Source organism: Trachypithecus francoisi, unplaced genomic scaffold, assembly GCF_009764315.1.
Source record: "Trachypithecus francoisi isolate TF-2019V2 unplaced genomic scaffold, Tfra_2.0 Lachesis_group10, whole genome shotgun sequence".
Classification (NCBI taxonomy): Eukaryota; Metazoa; Chordata; class Mammalia; order Primates; family Cercopithecidae; genus Trachypithecus; species Trachypithecus francoisi.
In genome coordinates, this window is record NW_022681455.1 from 39,513,476 (window position 1) to 39,531,291 (window position 17,816).

The following is a 17,816-nucleotide window of genomic DNA, read 5'->3' on the forward strand; positions in this document are numbered from 1 at the left end:
TCTGCTAGCTTTTGAATGTGTTTGCTCTTGCTTCTCCAGTTCTTTTAATTGTGATGTTAGAGTGTCAATTTTAGATCTTTCCAGCTTTCTCTTGTGGGCATTTAGTGCTATAAATTTCCCTCTACACACTGCTTTAAATGTGTCCCAGAGATTCTGGTATGTTGTATCTTTGTTCTCATTGGTTTCAAAGAACATCTTTATTTCTGCCTTCATTTCGTTATGTATCCAGTAGTCATTCAGGAGCAGGTTGTTCAGTTTCCATGTAGTTGAGCGGTTTTGATTGAGTTTCTTAGTCCTGAGTTCTAGTTTGATTGCACTGTGGTCTGAGAGACAGTTTGTTATAATTTCTGTTCTTTTACATTTGCTAAGGAGTGCTTTACTTCCAATTATGTGGTCAATTTTGGAATAAGTGCGATGTGGTGCTGAGAAGAATGTATATTCTGTTGATTTGGGGTGGAGAGTTCTATAGATGTCTATTAGGTCCACTTGGTGCAGAGATGAGTTCAATTCCTGGATATCCTTGTCAACTTTCTGTCTTGTTGATCTGTCTAATGTTGACAGTGGAGTGTTGAAGTCTCCCATTATTATTGTATGGGAGTCTAAGTCTCTTTGTAAGTCTCTAAGGACTTGCTTTATGAATTTGGGTGCTTCTGTATTGGGTGCATATATATTTAGGATAGTTAGCTCTTCCTGTTGAATTGATCCCTTTACCATTATGTAATGGCCTTCTTTGTCTCTTTTGATCTTTGATGGTTTAAAGTCTATTTTATCAGAGACTAGGATTGCAACCCCTGCTTTTTTTTGTTCTCCATTTGCTTGATAGATCTTCCTCCATCCCTTTATTTTGAGCCTATGTATGTCTCTGCATGTGAGATGGGTCTCCTGAATACAGCAGGCTGATGGGTCTTGACTCTTTATCCAGTTTGCCAGTCTGTGTCTTTTAATTGGAGCATTTAGTCCATTTACATTTAAGGTTAATATTGTTATGTGTGAACTTGATCCTGCCATTATGATATTAACTGTTTTTTTTTTTGCTCGTTAGTTGATGAAGTTTCTTCCTAGCCTCGATGGTCTTTACATTTTGGCATGTTTTTGCAATGGCTGGTACCGGTTGTTCCTTTCCATGTTTAGGGCTTCCTTCAGGGTCTCTTGTAAGGCAGGCCTGGTGGTGACAAAATCTCTAAGCATTTGCTTCTCTGTAAAGGATTTTATTTCTCCTTCACTGATGAAACTTAGTTTGGCTGGATATGAAATTCTGGGTTTAAAATTCTTTTCTTTAAGAATGTTGAATATTGGCCCCCACTCTCTTCTGGCTTGTAGAGTTTCTGCCGAGAGGTCTGCTGTTAGTCTGATGGGCTTCCCTTTGTGGGTAACCCGACCTTTCTCTCTGGCTGCCCTTAAGATTTTTTCCTTCATTTCAACTTTGGTGAATCTGGCAATTATGTGTCTTGGAGTTGCTCTTCTCGAGGAGTATCTTTGTGGTGTTCTCTGTATTTCCTGAATTTGAATGTTGGCCTGCCCTACTAGGTTGGGGAAGTTCTCCTGGATGATATCCTGAAGAGTGTTTTCCAACTTGGTTCCATTTTCCCCCTCACTTTCAGGCACCCCAATCAGACGTAGATTTGGTCTTTTTACATAGTCCCATACTTCTTGCAGGCTTTGTTCATTTCTTTTTCTTCTTTTTTCTTTTGGTTTCTCTTCTCGCTTCATTTCATTCATTTGATCCTCAATCGCTGATACTCTTTCTTCCAGTTGATCAAGTCGTTACTGAAGCTTGTGGATTTGTCACGTATTTCTCGTGTCATGGTTTTCATCTCTGTCATTTCATTTATGACCTTCTCTGCATTAATTATTCTAGCTATCAATTCTTCCACTCTTTTATCAAGATTTTTAGTTTCTTTGCGCTGGGTACGTAATTCCTCCTTTAGCTCTGAGAAGTTTGATGGACTGAAGCCTTCTTCTCTCATCTCGTCAAAGTCATTCTCTGACCAGCTTTGATCCGTTGCTGGCGATGGCTGCGCTCCTTTGCAGGGGGAGATGCGCTCTTATTTTTTGAATTTCCAGCTTTTCTGCCCTGCTTCTTCCCCATCTTTGTGGTTTTATCTGCCTCTGGTCTTTGGTGATGGTGACGTACTGATGGGGTTTTGGTATAGGTGTTCTTCCTGTTTGATAGTTTTCCTTCTAATAGTCAGGACCCTCAGCTGTAGGTCTGTTGGAGATTGCTTGAGGTCCACTCCAGACCCTGTTTGCCTGGGTATCAGCAGCAGAGGTTGCAGAAGATAGAATATTGCTGAACAGCGAGTGTACCTGTCTGATTCTTACTTTGGGAGCTTCCTCTCAGGGGTGTACTCCACCCTGTGAGGTGTGGGGTGTCAGACTGCCCCTAGTGGGGGATGTCTCCCAGTTAGGCTACTCAGGGGTCAGGGACCCACTTGAGCAGGCAGTCTGTCTGTTCTCAGATCTCAACCTCCATGTTGGGAGATCCACTGCTCTCTTCAAAACTGTCAGACAGAGTCGTTCGGGTCTACACAGGCCTCTGCTGCTTTCCCTGTTGTTTTTTTAGCTGCGCCCTGTCCCCAGAGGTGGAGTCTACAGAGACAGGCAGGTTTCCTTGAGCTGCTGTGAGCTCCACCCAGTTGGAGCTTCCCAGCGGCTTTGTTTACCTACTTAAGCCTCAGCAATGGCGGGCGCCCCTCCCCCAGTCTTGTTGCTGCCTTGCGGTTAGATTGCAGACTGCTGTGCTAGCAATGAGGGAGGCTCCGTGGCCGTGGGACCCTCCCGGCCAGGTGTGGGTATAATCTCCTTGTGTGCCCGTTTGTTTAAAGTGCAGTATTGGAGTGGGAATTACCCAATTTTCCAGGTGTTGTGTGTCTCAGTTCACCTGGCTAGGAAAAGGGATTCCCTTCCCCCTTGCGCTTCCCAGGTGAGGCAATGCCTCGCCCTGCTTCAGCTCTCGCTGGTCGGACTGCAGCAGCTGACCAGCACCGATTGTCTGGCACTCCCCAGTGAGATGACCCCAGTAACTCAGTTGAAAATGCAGAAATCACCGGTCTTCTGTGTTGCTCGCCCCAGGAGTTGGAGACTGGAGCTGTTCCTATTCGGCCATCTTGCTCCGCCCCTCTAGTTTACATTTTCAACACCTGCATTTCCAATAGCAGTTAAACTCCCCATTTATTTCTTCTTTTGTTATTGAATGGGACTCTGAGACTGACGGATTCAGCTTGTATGAAAATCTGCCACAAAAGAAAGTTAGCTTGCACAGCCTGGGCACTGGTATTTGCCAAGCATGGAGTTTCCAGCCTCTCTTCACATTATTGTATACTATACGGATGAGTCATGCCTGGAAAACGTAGTGATTGTGAATTGCAATTGTCCTCTGCTGAAAAATCCGGCTTAAGAATTGGCTCACATGCTCTAGTTCACCAAAGGGCGAACATCCTATTCATGTGCCAACATCTTATTTCTCTTGTCATAGACAGGCAGCACAACTTCCTCAGACTGGGGACCAGAGCTTAGAGATGCTAGAGATTCCCTGTGACAGCAGCAAAGGGTGCAGGAAAAAGGGGAAGAAAAACCTTTCTATTAAGTAACATGGGGCTGAGTACATTGGCTTACACCTGTAATCCCAGCACTTTGGGAGGCCCAGGGAGGGAGGAGGATCATTTGAGCCCAGGAGTTTGAGACCACCTTTGGCAACATAGAGGGATCTTATCTCTACAAAAAGTAAAATTGGTCAGGCGTGGTGGCATGCATCTGTAGTCCCAGCTACTCAGGAGGCTGAGGCAGGAGGATCAGTTGAATCCAGGAGGTTGAGGCTGCAGTAAACCTTGATCACACCACTGCACTCCAGCCTGGGCGACAGAGTGAGACTCTGCCTCTCCAAAAAAAGTAACATGGAATGAAGGGGATAGAGGAAACAGTCACTCTCCCCTCCTGCAAATCTAAATCAATTCTTATACTCTGGGGTGGGGCTGAGAGAGTCAGAAGAGATTGTGGGTTACCAATAATCCCTGCATTTGTGCTTAGAACCTACTTGCTATGGGGTACAGAGGCTGAACTCATTCTAGGCTTTTGCATGGGGGCAATTAGTTCCAGCCCCTAATTAGTGGCACTTTGCCAACATAATGTCCCAACACCAGCATGGTCAGACCACAGAATTAGTCTGAAGTGAGAAGTTTGGGGTGAAATGGGAGTCCAGGCTGGTGGGTCCTGGTTGCTGAGGTCTATTAGGAAGCCGAGGCTTAGAGATGAGGCAGGAAGCCGTAACTGAATTTCACCCTGAGTCAACCCCCTCCAGTCTGTGTCTGTATTCCCAGAACTGCCCATCTTCTCACAGTTGGGCCACATGAGTCCTTCCTGTCACTAGAGGGACTGGGAGCAAATGTGTGGAAGGGGCCTGGGTTACTGGAAGAGCATTTCCTAAAGTAAGGGTGGCATGGAAGTGGCCCTATGAGTGTCTGTGAGGCCCTCCTTTGATGTCTGTTTTTGAAACTCTGCTTCTGCAGTTATTTGTTTTCATACAAGAACATTTTTCTTATTCCTCTTCCTTAAGCAGTTAGGAACATGTAATATCTAATAATTCATTACTCTCCATCAATGCAAATAACAGCTCCAATCCTAAGAAAGGGGTAGGTTCTGTGTTACATCCCCTATACCAAATAGTCCTTTAATGGTTAGTATTACAGGAACATTAAACAGATATAGAAATTTTTTAAAAAATATGGGCCGGTCTCCTGACTGTTCATTTGATTTAAAAAGACGGATTTACTGCTGGGAAAACCTCTTTTCAGAGGAAAGCTTGTGTGAGTTTTATTAGTTCCCTTGCACTACGGCCACAAGGAAGATGCGATCATCGGTATTGCCAGCCCATCCTGCACACCTCAGGTATGTTTAAACTCAAAAGCACATTTGTCGTGTGGGTTGTCAGAACTCTACTGTACGGAGTTAAGTGAGCTCTATATTAGAAGGCTTTGGAAGACCACAACCTCCTCATCCCACTCACCCCAGACCCAAATCCCTGCTGAAAATAGACCTAAACTCAGGTTACAAACCAGAACCAGAAACAATGCCAGCTTTAGAATAAGAAAGATGAAGTGCTATGTTCTCCCTAAGTCAGTGGTTCTTCGACTTGAGCATGTGTAAGAATCACTTGGTAATTTTTTTTTAACCTGTAGGGTTTGAGGGATCTTACCTTAGAGATTCTGGATCTCGTGGTTTCTGGACATTGTCTAAGCCAGTGGTTTGCAAACCTACTTGCTACTGGAATCTGCTTTTTAAAAAGAGATGCTCAGCTTGCACCTAATTTAATTAGAATATCTGGGGAGTCAGGGCCAGGCTTTGGTAACTTTTAAAAGCTCTGTGGGTTCTTTTAATATGAAGCCAGTTATGAGTCCCTTGTGCAAGCTAAGAAGCCTCCCGTATAGACATGGCTGAAGGCTCTTTGGAAGTCTTTTGGATGAGGCAGCTAGCTTGACATGCTTATCTTCAGAGAGACAAGGTATCCTGCCCCAACACATCCAACTGGCCATATTAAAAATTCATGGCTTACAACATGGATAAGCATTAGAAGACTTGTGAAACCCCTGGATTTACAGGCTGAAATTTGTGCAGATGTGCATATGTCCCCCTTTCTAGGGAGACAGTCCTCAGCTTCACTGGATTCGCTTTATTTTCTCCCCTATCCCTTTGTTTTATTCATTTACTCATTAATTCCTTTTTATCCCCATGCCCTGCTCCCATTCTTGCAGGTAAAATATGCTAAAGTATACCTGGAACTCACAAAGTATACCAGGGACTCATTAAGTATACCTTTTTGCTAAAGTATATCTTTTTGTTTGCATGTTTTTCTTTGCTTTCTGTGGATCTATTTGTAATTTATCTGAATCATGTGCTCTTACTCAGTGCTATGCTTTTAAGATCTATGTTAATTGGTATGCATACATCTAATCCATGACTCCCACCTGCTGCATCCTGCTTCATGGGACATCCGCATTATTCTGCCTGTCTACTTCCCCAGTGATGGATTCTCAGCACGTTTCCAACTCTCCTTGGCCATGAATAGCCAAGGTTGCTCACAGCAGCCTGGTGTATGTCCCCTTATAAACCTGCATGAGAACTTCTTGGGAAATATACCCAGAAGAGGAATTGCTGGGTCACAGTGGGAAGCAAGTAGTTCTTTTGACTAGGAAGGGCTGGACTGCCCTCCATATACAGAACCATATACTCCCATTCCCTTCACTGGATTCCTGAATGAGTTGAGATCTGCCCTCTGGTAAAGTGTAAAAGCCAGGATAATAGTCTAGGCTGGGCCTTTGACCCTCATTGCGGTTTGCTTTTCTGTTTGCCTTTCTTTTTCCTTCTTCCAGGTCTACCTTCTTTCCCATTCCCTGTGGCTGCTGTGTTAAACCTTCATCATCACCCTCAAGTCTCCTATTCTACCTCAACTTCTTTTTCACAGAGAAAATGGAGGTCATCTTTAATTTTCTCTCTCCTTTTCTCAATGTGCCAATGTCAGCCCCATCTTGATTTGTTCTTCCATTCTTACTCCCTTCCAGGGCTAACCTCCACCGAGCTTTTATTCCCTACCTTCCTGTCTTCCAGGAGCCTTGCTGTGTCAGCTTTTCCTGTTGTTTCTCTACCTCTCTCTTACCATTGGCTTATTATGTGGTCTACAATATTAGCCAATTCTTTCCCATCCTGAAACCAACTTCCCTTCTACTTAAGCTACCTCTCTTTATTCTTTTTAAAAATGTTTTTTGGCCAGGCGCAGTGGCTCATGCCTGTAATACCAGCATTTTGGGAGGCCAAGGTGGGCGGATCACGAGGTCAGCAGATCGAGACCATCATGGCTAACACGGTGAAACCCCATCTCTACTAAAACTACAAAAAAATTAGCCGGGGCCGGGCGCGGTGGCTCAAGCCTGTAATCCCAGCACTTTGGGAGGCTGAGACGGGCGGATCACGAGGTCAGGAGATCGAGACCATCCTGGCTAACACGGTGAAAACCTGTCTCTACTAAAAATACAAAAAACTAGCCGGGCGAGGTGGCCGGCGCCTGTAGTCCCAGCTACTCGGGAGGCTGAGGCAGGAGAATGGCGGGAACCCGGGAGGCGGAGCTTGCAGTGAGCCGAGATTGCGCCACTGCACTCCAGTCTGGGCGACAGAGCGAGACTCCGCCTCAAAAAAAAAAAAAAATTAGCCGGGCATGGTGGCGGGTGCCTGTAGTCCCAGCTACTCGGGAGGCTGAGGCAGGAAAATTGCTTGAACCCTGGGAGGTAGAGGTTTCAGTGAGCCAAGATCATACCACTGCACTCCAGGCTGGGCAACAGAGAAAGACTCCGTCTCAAAAAAAAAAAAAATGTTTTTCATCTATCACCAACTTTTTAAATACAATGACATTTCTTCTCACTCACTCCTCCATGCCTGGCAGTCCAACCAATGGCCTTCTAATTGCAAAATCTCTGTGCACTTCCCAGTTCCCTCCTGCTTATTTCTCTGTTGCATCTGACACTACTGACAGTCTGCTTCTTCTTGGAGGTGGCTCTCCTCTTGACTTGGCTCTCAGGACGTTATTTTCTCCTGGTTCACCCCCTCTTCTTTCTGCTTATTCTCAGTCTCCATCATGGCCTCCTTTCCCTCTACCTTCCCTTCAAACTCCTTTCCCTTATGGCTCCCCTCTTTAGGCCTCAGCATTGCCACATGTCCTCCTGAGAGCTCATCTACTTCTTAGGCTTCCTGAGTTGTCATATGATTCTCAAACCTGGATCTCATTTTAATTCAACAAGTAGTTCTTGAAAACTTACTGCATGCTAGGATCCAGAGTCCCATGTGACATATGAGAGTTCCCTCTTTCTTCTGAGCTCTAGACCCCTACATCTGATAGAGTTTGTTTGCTACAGTTTGTGGATATGCGTATACCTCACAGACTAGCTAAAATAAATTATATACCTCTAAGTAAGCTTCTTTTGAAGGGGTCCAGAACATAGCCCTGTCTGACAACATGTCAGCAGATAATCCTGTCTGCTCTGATTTTAGCCTGGAGAAGGCACCAAAGGTCTCTGGGCCACAAGATGTGTACATATTTTCTTTGACTAAGACAGGACTGCTCTCCAGAACAGCTGGAGTGCCTGCAGTTCTAAGAATATAATTTGGTCCATAGATTTTTTTCCCTCTCCTTTGGAACAGTAAGACATGGACAGAGTACAGGCTTATGAGAATGACTGTATGATGTGAGAATTGTAAATCACGTTGATACTGTCAGTAACAGACCCTGCCTTAAATTTGCTTACCCCAATAGTACTGGGACAGTGAGGCTCACACATGAAGGAGAATTGTACCAGGCTGGACATAATTAAATGTGAAACTGAATAAACATTATGCCTTTCTTGTAATAGTTGAGTTGGGCAGATTAGGAAGGACAGAGTAAGCAAATCTCCTCTAGGCTGGCCTGGCTGAGCCTCGGAGGACCAGCTGCTCCCTGAGACAGCCTTACCTCTGTTTCAGAATCTGTTTGTTGTCATCGATGGTAACGCTGTCAGCGTGGTCCCTCTTGAAGATTTCAAAAGCCTCCTGGCGTCCTAATGACATTTCCTCTCTCATTCCTGTTTGGAGACACAGGGAAATGGCCTCAGTCACGGCATCAGGATTCTATTAATTTCATTGTCACTTTAGTCAGACCACAAAACCAGCCCTGCCTCCAAGAGGCCCACAGCAGAGAGGCTCTGACCAGACAGGTGGCCCCAGGCTCTTCCAGCTGGCCACCAACCCGCCTAGAAGGCCCTTCCAGTGCCATCGGCTGCACCCCGCAGGACTGTGCCTGCACAGCCATGTGACTCGTGGGGGGCGGGGTTTGGAATGCCTGCCTGCACGGAGGAAATGAAAACCAGAACGCCAAGCCCTGGATTGCCGAGGACGTCTGCAAATGTATTTTCTTGCCATCGTTCAGTGCCACATTTCTCCCTGGTATGCCCTATTTTGTTTTTCTGTTAAATTTCCAGGCATTTAGTTAAAGGAATTATAATCCAAACTGAAAGAGAGCATCTAGAAAATTCTGCCCTTAGTCTCCGTGTAACAATTCATTCTTGTTTCCTGTGGTTAGTGAGGGGGTCTCCGCTTTTCTTCAGGAGTTAGGTTCTCAATCACAAGACCCATGAGCTGGCCATGGCAGGGGTCCCTAGGTCATCTCTAACTTCAATATCCTGTATCGCCTTTGCCAACAAAAGCCAACCCTCACTGCTGGGTGCTGTTCAGAGTTTAACTTCTGGAGCCACAGTCAGTACAGCCAGGACCAGGCTCTCCTCCTCACCACCTCCCGGAATGAGGGTCAGTGCAGACGTGTGCCTGGGACCCCTCAGTGAGAGCTGAATTCACCGCTGGATTTTGGATGCATCTACAGTGCCATGTTTTAAAATGCTTCCACCCTTGGTTCCTTTGCTTGGGAGGCCTTTTCCCATGTTTTCCTCCAGTGACTCTATCTCTGTGGAGCTTTCGTCAAAGCCCAGGCAGAACAAACCCTCTTTCCACCATGTTCCTTATCAATACACCTATAACACCCACAGCCCAGTGGTGGACTGTCACTTCACATGACAATCCTTTCTGGTGAAATGTAAGTTTCTCAGGGGGTAGAGATAATCGTTTTTTGTTTGTTTGTTTTGTGAATCCTTGTGTCTTGTTCAATGTCTGGCATTTAGAAGGTGCTCAGCATACATCTATTAAACGAATCAGGTTGAGAATGAAGCTGGGTGGTGCTGAGCCTTGCTCTTGTTGCTGTGGGAACACAGTCCGGGGTTAGCAAGACTTACTCTGAGGCCAAGGGTTCCGCACAGGCTTTCATATGGGCCACATACCACATCTCCTCTTGCCTGGAAAAAACTCTCTGAGTCCCATCATCCATCCTAAGGGTGAGTAACTGGACTAGCCCATCTGACACCAATTTAATGATTACTGTTGATAAAAATAGCACCGTGAAGAATGTCTAAATGGTGAGGCACACAAAGACACCCCGCCCTTTTCCGATCAGAAGCAAATGGGGACGACTCGGCTTTGTCTCCACATCTGCCTTGCACACTCTAGAATTGAGTAGGCCTGGGAATCTGCTTATGTGAGATGTGGAAAGATGATCCCTGGTGCATGAGAGACATTGAGGGGCACGTTTCACCAGCAGAGCCCATCAGGAGCCAGCGGATTAATTCCATACCTCTCCCCTGTCCGGGCCTGCACCCAGTTCTAACAGTGCATGCCTTTTGCTACATAATAAAATAATAACAGACGGTAGAGGGCATGAGACTTTGGACTGGAGTTAGGGAAGAGAAAACCTCCACAGAGACCACACTGGAACCTGCTTGTGGAATCCCCAAATTGTCTCCCGCAGGGGACTGATGAGCAGGCTTCCACCAACAGAGGTGTGGGGGTGGTGGGTGAAAGGGGTGTGGGGGTGGGGAGTGAAAGGCTGCTCAAAAAGCTGCAGGGAAGAAGGGTTCACAGCCTCTTCCCTCTCAGGCTCTGCTTTCTCTGCAGAGTTGACAGTGTGAACTGACAGCTGGGTGGCAAGGACCATGCCAGAGCCCGTGGCACTGTGGTGGCATCCACTCCTGGGAGAACTTACAAGGCACTGAGCAACCCACTGGGACTAACTATATTCCCAACAACCAACAACGCAAAAGTAAATGACAATATGAAAACACGAAACAACATGAAACGCACCTTCCCTGAGGTGCACTGGGGCTTGGGCGGTGGGAGCGGAAAGGACATGGAGGGCACAGAGGAGACAAGCGCAGGAAGTTTGGGATTATTGTGTACAGAGTCTTGAAGGACCTATTAAGAAATCTGCGGCCAGCAGCATAACATATTCTACATGCATTGCCAACTTTCAAAGACTGAAAATGAATAAAGTACACATTATGGGAAAGTTACACTGGAAGGATTTAATACTCCTGATGACTTAAAAGGCACTTAGGGGTCCTGAAGTGCCAAGGGCTTATCATCAGAAACATAATATTGATTTTCCTTCTATCATGGACAAAGTATTCTGGAGTTGGAGTGAGTGGATTGTGGTGACCACAGGTGAAGGACATCAGAATGATGGCTATAATCTTGTCAGTTGGTTTCCCAAATGTCCACTCAGGGAGGCCAAGGTGAGGTGGCTGAAGCAGAGCCGGAAGGCAAAGAGGCAAGGCCAGGCCAGGATGCCTGCAGAGACTTCATGGCCACCACTTGGAGCAAGGCTGAGGTCCACAGAGGGAGGCACGTAGGAAGGACTCACGGGCAGCTCCAGTGTGTGAGCCCAGGTCCCAGCCCGGCCCTACCCTTGCCCATCCCCATTCTGCTTGTTCAGAGCTCATGTGCAGCTCCTTTGGATTGCACTAATATACCACTTCTCACCCCAATTTGGGATCAGCTGCAAAGTTAATGAACAGCTTTTATTTACTGAAGAAATCACTTCCTTGTCCCCCTGAGGATTTAGAAAACAGGCTCTTTCTCCTATGGCAAGTTCCCGTCCCTCAGCATGCACTGTATGCGTTTGAAAGAGAAAGAGCAAAGGAGCAAAAAGGGTGATTAAAAGCTCATCTTGCTAACGAGTCAATCATCTATTTATTCTCTCAAGAAGCATTTATTTATATTAGGCATTGTGCTAGGCATGTGGCAGAGATGTAAAGTTGAATATTAAAGCTTTGATCCTTGGTTTAAAGAATTTGAAGTCCAGTAAGGGAGAAAGAAAAATGAAAAATGGCCGGGCACAGTGGCTCACGCCTGTAATCCTAGCACTTTGGGAGGCCGAGGTGGGTGGATCATCTGAGCTCAAGAGTTCGAGACCAGCCTGGGCAACACGGTGAAACCCCATTTCTACTAAAATACCAAAAAAAAAAAAAAAAATTAGCTGGGCATGGCGGCACACACCTGTAATCCCAGCTACTTGGGAGACTGAGGCAGGAGAATCACTTGAACCCAGGAGGCAGAACCCCGTTGCAGTGAGCCAAGATAGCACCACTGCATTTCAGCCTGAGTGACAAGGTGTGACTCTGTCTCAAAAAAAAAAAAAAAAGAAAAGTGAACAAATATTTACAATGGAGGTTGCTGCTTGCTGTAGACAGGCATGTGTCCAGCATGCGGGAGAGGGAGGAAGGGAGGCAGGGACCCTCAGGGAGAGTAGGAGAAGGCTGTAAGCAGGAGGGAGCAAGTGAACTTCATCCAGAAGGATCCTAAAGGATGGAGCAGCATTTCCCAGGTGGAGAAGACATGGAAGAAGATACCAGGTGGAGGGGGCAGACATTGGAGTGTGGATTAAAAATGCAACCTGATTAATATGGGTGGCTCTGCCGTCCAACAGAAATGATCTCTAGGTGATTAAAAAATGAATTTCATATATACTCTATACCAAGAATAGTATCATGGGCTTTCTTACATATTATTTCAGTTAAATTTCTCTATGATCTCTGTTAATAATTTCATTTTATAGATGAAGAAACTGAGGCTTAGATAAACAACTGATTATAAAGGGGTGAAAAATGCCCAGCTTTTAGAGGCAGTCATTTCTGCTCTTAGATCAGTTTTTCCAGGGAAAGTAGGCCTGACAGAGAGGGCAAGGTGGTGGGGCTCAAAATGACCTCGTAGTATTAATAGTAGATTTACCCATGAGATCATACTCTTATTAGTGCCTCTCTGTCTAAAATGTTGATTTATTTTTACAATATCACAGAAAAACAGAACCATATATATATTTTTTACTACCTGCATAGTTTACTTCATCTGTTAATATGTTTTATTATTAGTTCTAGAATTCGTAAGCTCCATGAGGGCAGGTATTTAAAAAAATTTTTTATTTCAATAGCTTTAGGGGTACAAGCGATTTTTGGTTACATGGATGAATTGTATAGTGGTGAAGTCTAGGATTTTAGTGTGCCCATCACCTGAATAGTGTACATTGTACCCAATAGGTAGTTTTTCATCCCTCACCCCCCCAATCTCCCCCATTTGAGCTCCAATATCTGTTATACCACTCTGTACACATTTGCATACCCATAGCTTAGCTCCCACTTATAAGTGAGAATATGTGGTCTTTTGTTTTCTGTTCTCAAGTTACTTTACTCAGGATAATGGCCTCCAGTTCCATCCAAGTTGCTGCAAAAGACATTATTTTGTTCTTTATGGCTGAGTAGTAATCCACACCACATTTTCTTTATCTGTTCGTCAGTTCATGAACACTTGTGTTGATTTTGTATCTTTGCAATTGTAAATTGTGCTATGACAAACATATGTATCCATGTGTCTTTTTTATATAATGACTTGTTTTCCTTTGGGGAGATGCTCAGTAGTGGGACTGCTGGATCAAGTGGTAGATTTACTTTTAGTTCTTTGAGAAATTTCCATAGAGTTTTCCACAGAAATTTTATTAATTTACAGTCCCACCAGCAGAGTATAAGCATTTCCTTTTTACCACATCTGTGCCAACATCTATTGTTTTTTGACTTTTTATTAATGGCCTTTCTGGCTGGGGTAAGATGGTATTTCATTGTGGTTTTAATTTGCATTTCCCTGATAATTAATGATCTTAAGCATTTTTTCATGTTTGCTGGCCATTTTTATATCTTTTTTGAGAGATGTCTCTTCATGTAATTTTCCCACTTTTTAATAGGATTATTTGTTTTTTTCTTGCTGATTGGCTTAAGTTCTTTGTAGATTCTGGATATTACTCCTTTGTCAGAAGCACAGTTTGCAAATGTTTTCTTTCATTCTGTGGGTTGTGTGTTTACTCTGTTGATTATTTGTTTTTCTGTGCAGAAGCTTTTTAGTTTAATTAGGTCTCATTTATTTTTGTTTTTGTTGCATTTGCTTTTAGGGCCTTAGTTATGAATTCTTTGCCTAGTCCAATGTTCAGAAGAGTTTTTCCTAGTTTTTTTTTTTTTTTTTCTAGAATTTTTATGGCTTCAAGTCTTAGATTTAAGTCTTGAATCCATCTTGAGTTAATCTTTGTATATGGTGAGAGATAGGGATCCAATTTTATTCTTCTATATGTGGCTATCCAATTTTCCAAGCACCATTTATTAAATATAGTGTCCTTTCCCCAGTGTATGTTTTTGTCTGCATTGTCAAAGATCAGTTGGTTGTAAGTATTTGCTTTATTTCTGCATTCTCTATTCTGTTCCATTGGTCTGTGTGTCTACTTTTACATAGTACTGTGGTGTTTTGGTTATTAGGGCTTTGTAGTATAATTTGAAATAGGTAATGTGATTCCTCCAGATTTGTTCTTTATGCTTAGGATTGCTTTGGCTATTCAGGCTCTTTTTTTGCTTCCATATTAATTTTAGGATTTTTTTTTCTAATTTTGTGAAAAGTGATATTAGTATTTTGATAGGAATTGCATTGAATCTGTAGAGTGCTTTGGGCAGTATCGTCATTTTCACAATATTAATTCTTCTAATTCATGAGTGTGGGATATTTTTCCATTTGTTTGTGTCACCTATTTTTTTTTTTCATCAATGTTTTGTAGTTCTTCTTGTAGAGGTTTTTCCCCTCCTTTGTTACATATATTTCTAGGTATTTTCTACATTTTTTGTGGCTATTGTAAAAGGGATTGAGTTCTTCATTTGAGTCTCAGCTTGGTCCTTGTTGGTGTAAGCGGTAATACTGATTTGTGTACACTGATGTTGTAAACTGAGGCTTTACTGAATTCATTTATCAAATCTAGCAATCTTTCAGAGGAGTCTTTAGGGTTTTCTAGGTATAAGATCATATCATTGGCAAACAGTGATAGTTTGACTTTCTCTTTTCCAATTTGGATAAAAGCAAGGATTTTTGTCAGTTTCGTTTGCAGCAATATTTCTAGAATCCAGATAGTACTTGGCATACAAGAGCACTATAGTATATTTGGCACACAAAATATCTTTTGAATGAATGAATGAATGAAAAAATGCTTTAGATGCTTAATGTCTTTCCTTCTGGTATAGCATATTGTGATGCTGTGAAAAATGAGGCATGTATCCATTGCTCTCTCTCTCTCTCTGTCACCATGCTACTGGACAGTTTCATCTCCTATATGGTATGATTTTAGAAATTCAACACTATCTTCTCCCCAGTACATGTCACCATGCTTACTGGCCCACCATTAGAGATGAATTCCAACTCCAAGAAGCTTTTGTAAAAATGCAACTACAGTCCTGCCCCACATAAAGACGTTTCAATCAATGATGAACTGCATGTATGATGTTGGTCCCATATAGTGTCACAGTTGTCATAATGTCATAGTGCAACACATTTGTCACATGTTTGTGGTGATGCTGGTATAAATAAGCCTACTGTGATGCCAGTTGTATAAAAATATTGCATATACAATTATATATATAGTACATAATACTTGATAATAAATGATTATTTTACTGGTTCATGTATTTACATACTTTATTTATTTATTTATTTATTTATTTATTTTTGAGACAGAGTTTCACTCTTGTTGCCCAGGCAGGAGTGCAGTGGCCTGATCTCAGCTCACGGCAACTTCTGCCTCCTGGGTTCAAGCGATCCTCCTGTCTCAACCTCCCGAGTAACTGGGATTACAGGCATCCACCACCATGCCTGCTAACTTTTTGTATTTTTAGTAGAGATGAGATTTCACCATGTTGACCAGGCTGGTCTCGAACTCCTGACCTCAGGTGATCCACCCACCTCAGCCTCCCAAAGTACTGGGATTACAGGTGTGAGCCACCATGCCTGGCCCACACGATACTTTTTATCATTATTTTAGAGTGTACTTCTTCTACTTATAAACAATACGTTAACTGTAAAAAAGCCTTGGGCAGGTCCTTCAGGAAGTATTGCAGAAGAAGGCATTGTTATCACAGGAGCTGACGCTCCATGTGTGTTACTACCCCTGAAGACCTTCGGTGGGACAAGGAGGTGTGGAGGTGGAAGACAGTGACACTGATGGTCCTGACACTGTATCTTTGTTTTTAACAATGAAGTCTAAAAGCTTAAAAAAAAATAAAAAAATTTTAAAATAGGGAAAAGCTGATAGAATAAAGATATAAAGAAAAAATACTTTGGTACAGCTGTATAATATGTGTTTTAAGCTAAGTTATTACAGAGTTAAAAAGTTAAAAAATTAGGTTTATAAGATAAAAAAGTTACAGTAAGCTAAGGTTAATTTATTATTGAAGAAATATTAGAAAAAATGAGTTTAGTGTAGCTTAAGTGTACAGTGTTTATAGAATACACAGGAGTGTACAGTAATGTTCTAGGCCTTCACACTCACTCACCACTCACTGACTCACCCAGACCAACCTTTCCTCCTTCAAGTTCCATTCATGGTAACTGTCCTATACAGGTGTTTTTATTTTTACACTGCATTGTTACTGTACCATTTCTATGTATAGATATACAAATGCTTATCACTGTGTTACAATTGCCTACAGTATTCAGTGCAGTAACATGCTATACAGGTTTGTAGCTGAGGAGCATTAGTTTATCTGATCTAGCCTAGATGTGTAGTAGTCTATACCATCTAGGTTTCTTTAAGTATACACTATGATGTTCACAAAATGATGAAGTCACCTAATGACGCATTTCTCAAAATGTAACTCAGTTGTCAAGTGACACAAGACTATACTCTGAAGGTATCATTATTTAAGTGCTAGCAAAGAAAAAATTCACAATTTATTGACAATTAGCTAAGAGGTACTGCAAAGACATACATTTTATCTTCTTCCCAACTTTGTTTAGTCTGTCAGCCTCAGCTCCTCATCAGAGCTGAGGACCTTGGGAACTTGCAATGTTCATTTCTAGAGCTCATTTCTTAGTTGTTTCCTTTTAGTGAGTTTTAATCACAGGTCCCAGCACTGGATCCCTGAAAATATGAATGATTAAGAGATGCCTGCTGGCTTGCTGAGTTACAGAACCATTTAAAACCTAAAGGAGAGGAATTTCTGAGTCTCAATCTCCATAAGACGACATTGCAATTTGGGTTGTAAGTTGGATGGACAATATTTACAAGTCCCAAAGGTGTAACCTCTTCTGAATTTTGATGGTGGTCAAAGAGCATGTAGGTAGAAATGGTAGTCAACAAAGGGCTTTCAAAATCAGCCTCGAGGTTGGGTTTCTGAAACATTAGGCATCCAAATTCTTGTGCGCTGGTCCCTTACACACTTCTTAATGCTTTCTTTTTTTGTCAACCTGAAATTCAGTTCCTTATTTTGCTAACGAATGCAACTTGGTACTTTGGGAAGCCCTCGCCACCCCCAACACAGGGTCCCATGGAAACCAAATGGAAAGGAAAAACATCGGAAGTGGAGAATTTATGCTATTGCCTTTGGGCCTGCTGTCTGATTTCCTTTAGTCTGGGGTACGTGGGCCAGAGCTTATTTTCCTGGCTGCTCCCAAACAACCTACTGCTGCTTAAGCTATTGCTCAAAAATTGACAAAAGTACAATGATGGAGAGAGTTGTGTTATTCATGCTGAAAAATGATTTCCTAGTCAGAGCCAAAAATATATTTTCCTTGGGAGATATTCACTCGCGTGGGGCCTCGGTTCCCTCTGACTAAAGAAGAGAGGGATGAGAAGAAGACCAGCAGGGGATGGTGAACAGTGAGAAGTGGGGTGGATTCCAAGGAGACGGGGGTTTGGAACACACTGTTTGGGACTGAAAGCATGAGAAGGCTCAGAGCTGGGTGGGGGGCATGCGGTGCTAAGGCAGGAAGGAAGCTGATGATTCACCGTGGGAATCATATTGAAGGATAATTATACTCTGCGGCTCAATAGTGGAAGCTCTTTAAATTGAAGGTAAGGAAACAGCTCTGATACCATAGTATGATGAATACCTACAACATGT

General features: G+C 43.2%; 1 protein-coding gene across 2 annotated transcripts in view; it reads right to left on the reverse strand.

Annotated features, from left to right (window-relative positions):
* The window catches only part of KIF6 (kinesin family member 6), a 382,690-nt gene that overhangs the window by 93,656 nt on the left and 271,218 nt on the right, over nt 1-17,816 (reverse strand). The window contains exon 14 of one of the 2 annotated variants that reach the window (XM_033217053.1): nt 8,492-8,600. In XM_033217053.1, the coding sequence (XP_033072944.1) occupies nt 8,492-8,600 (109 nt within the window). Of the gene's footprint in view, nt 1-8,491; nt 8,830-17,816 lie in introns of those variants that run through there. The other variant, XM_033217051.1, reaches the window with a different exon arrangement.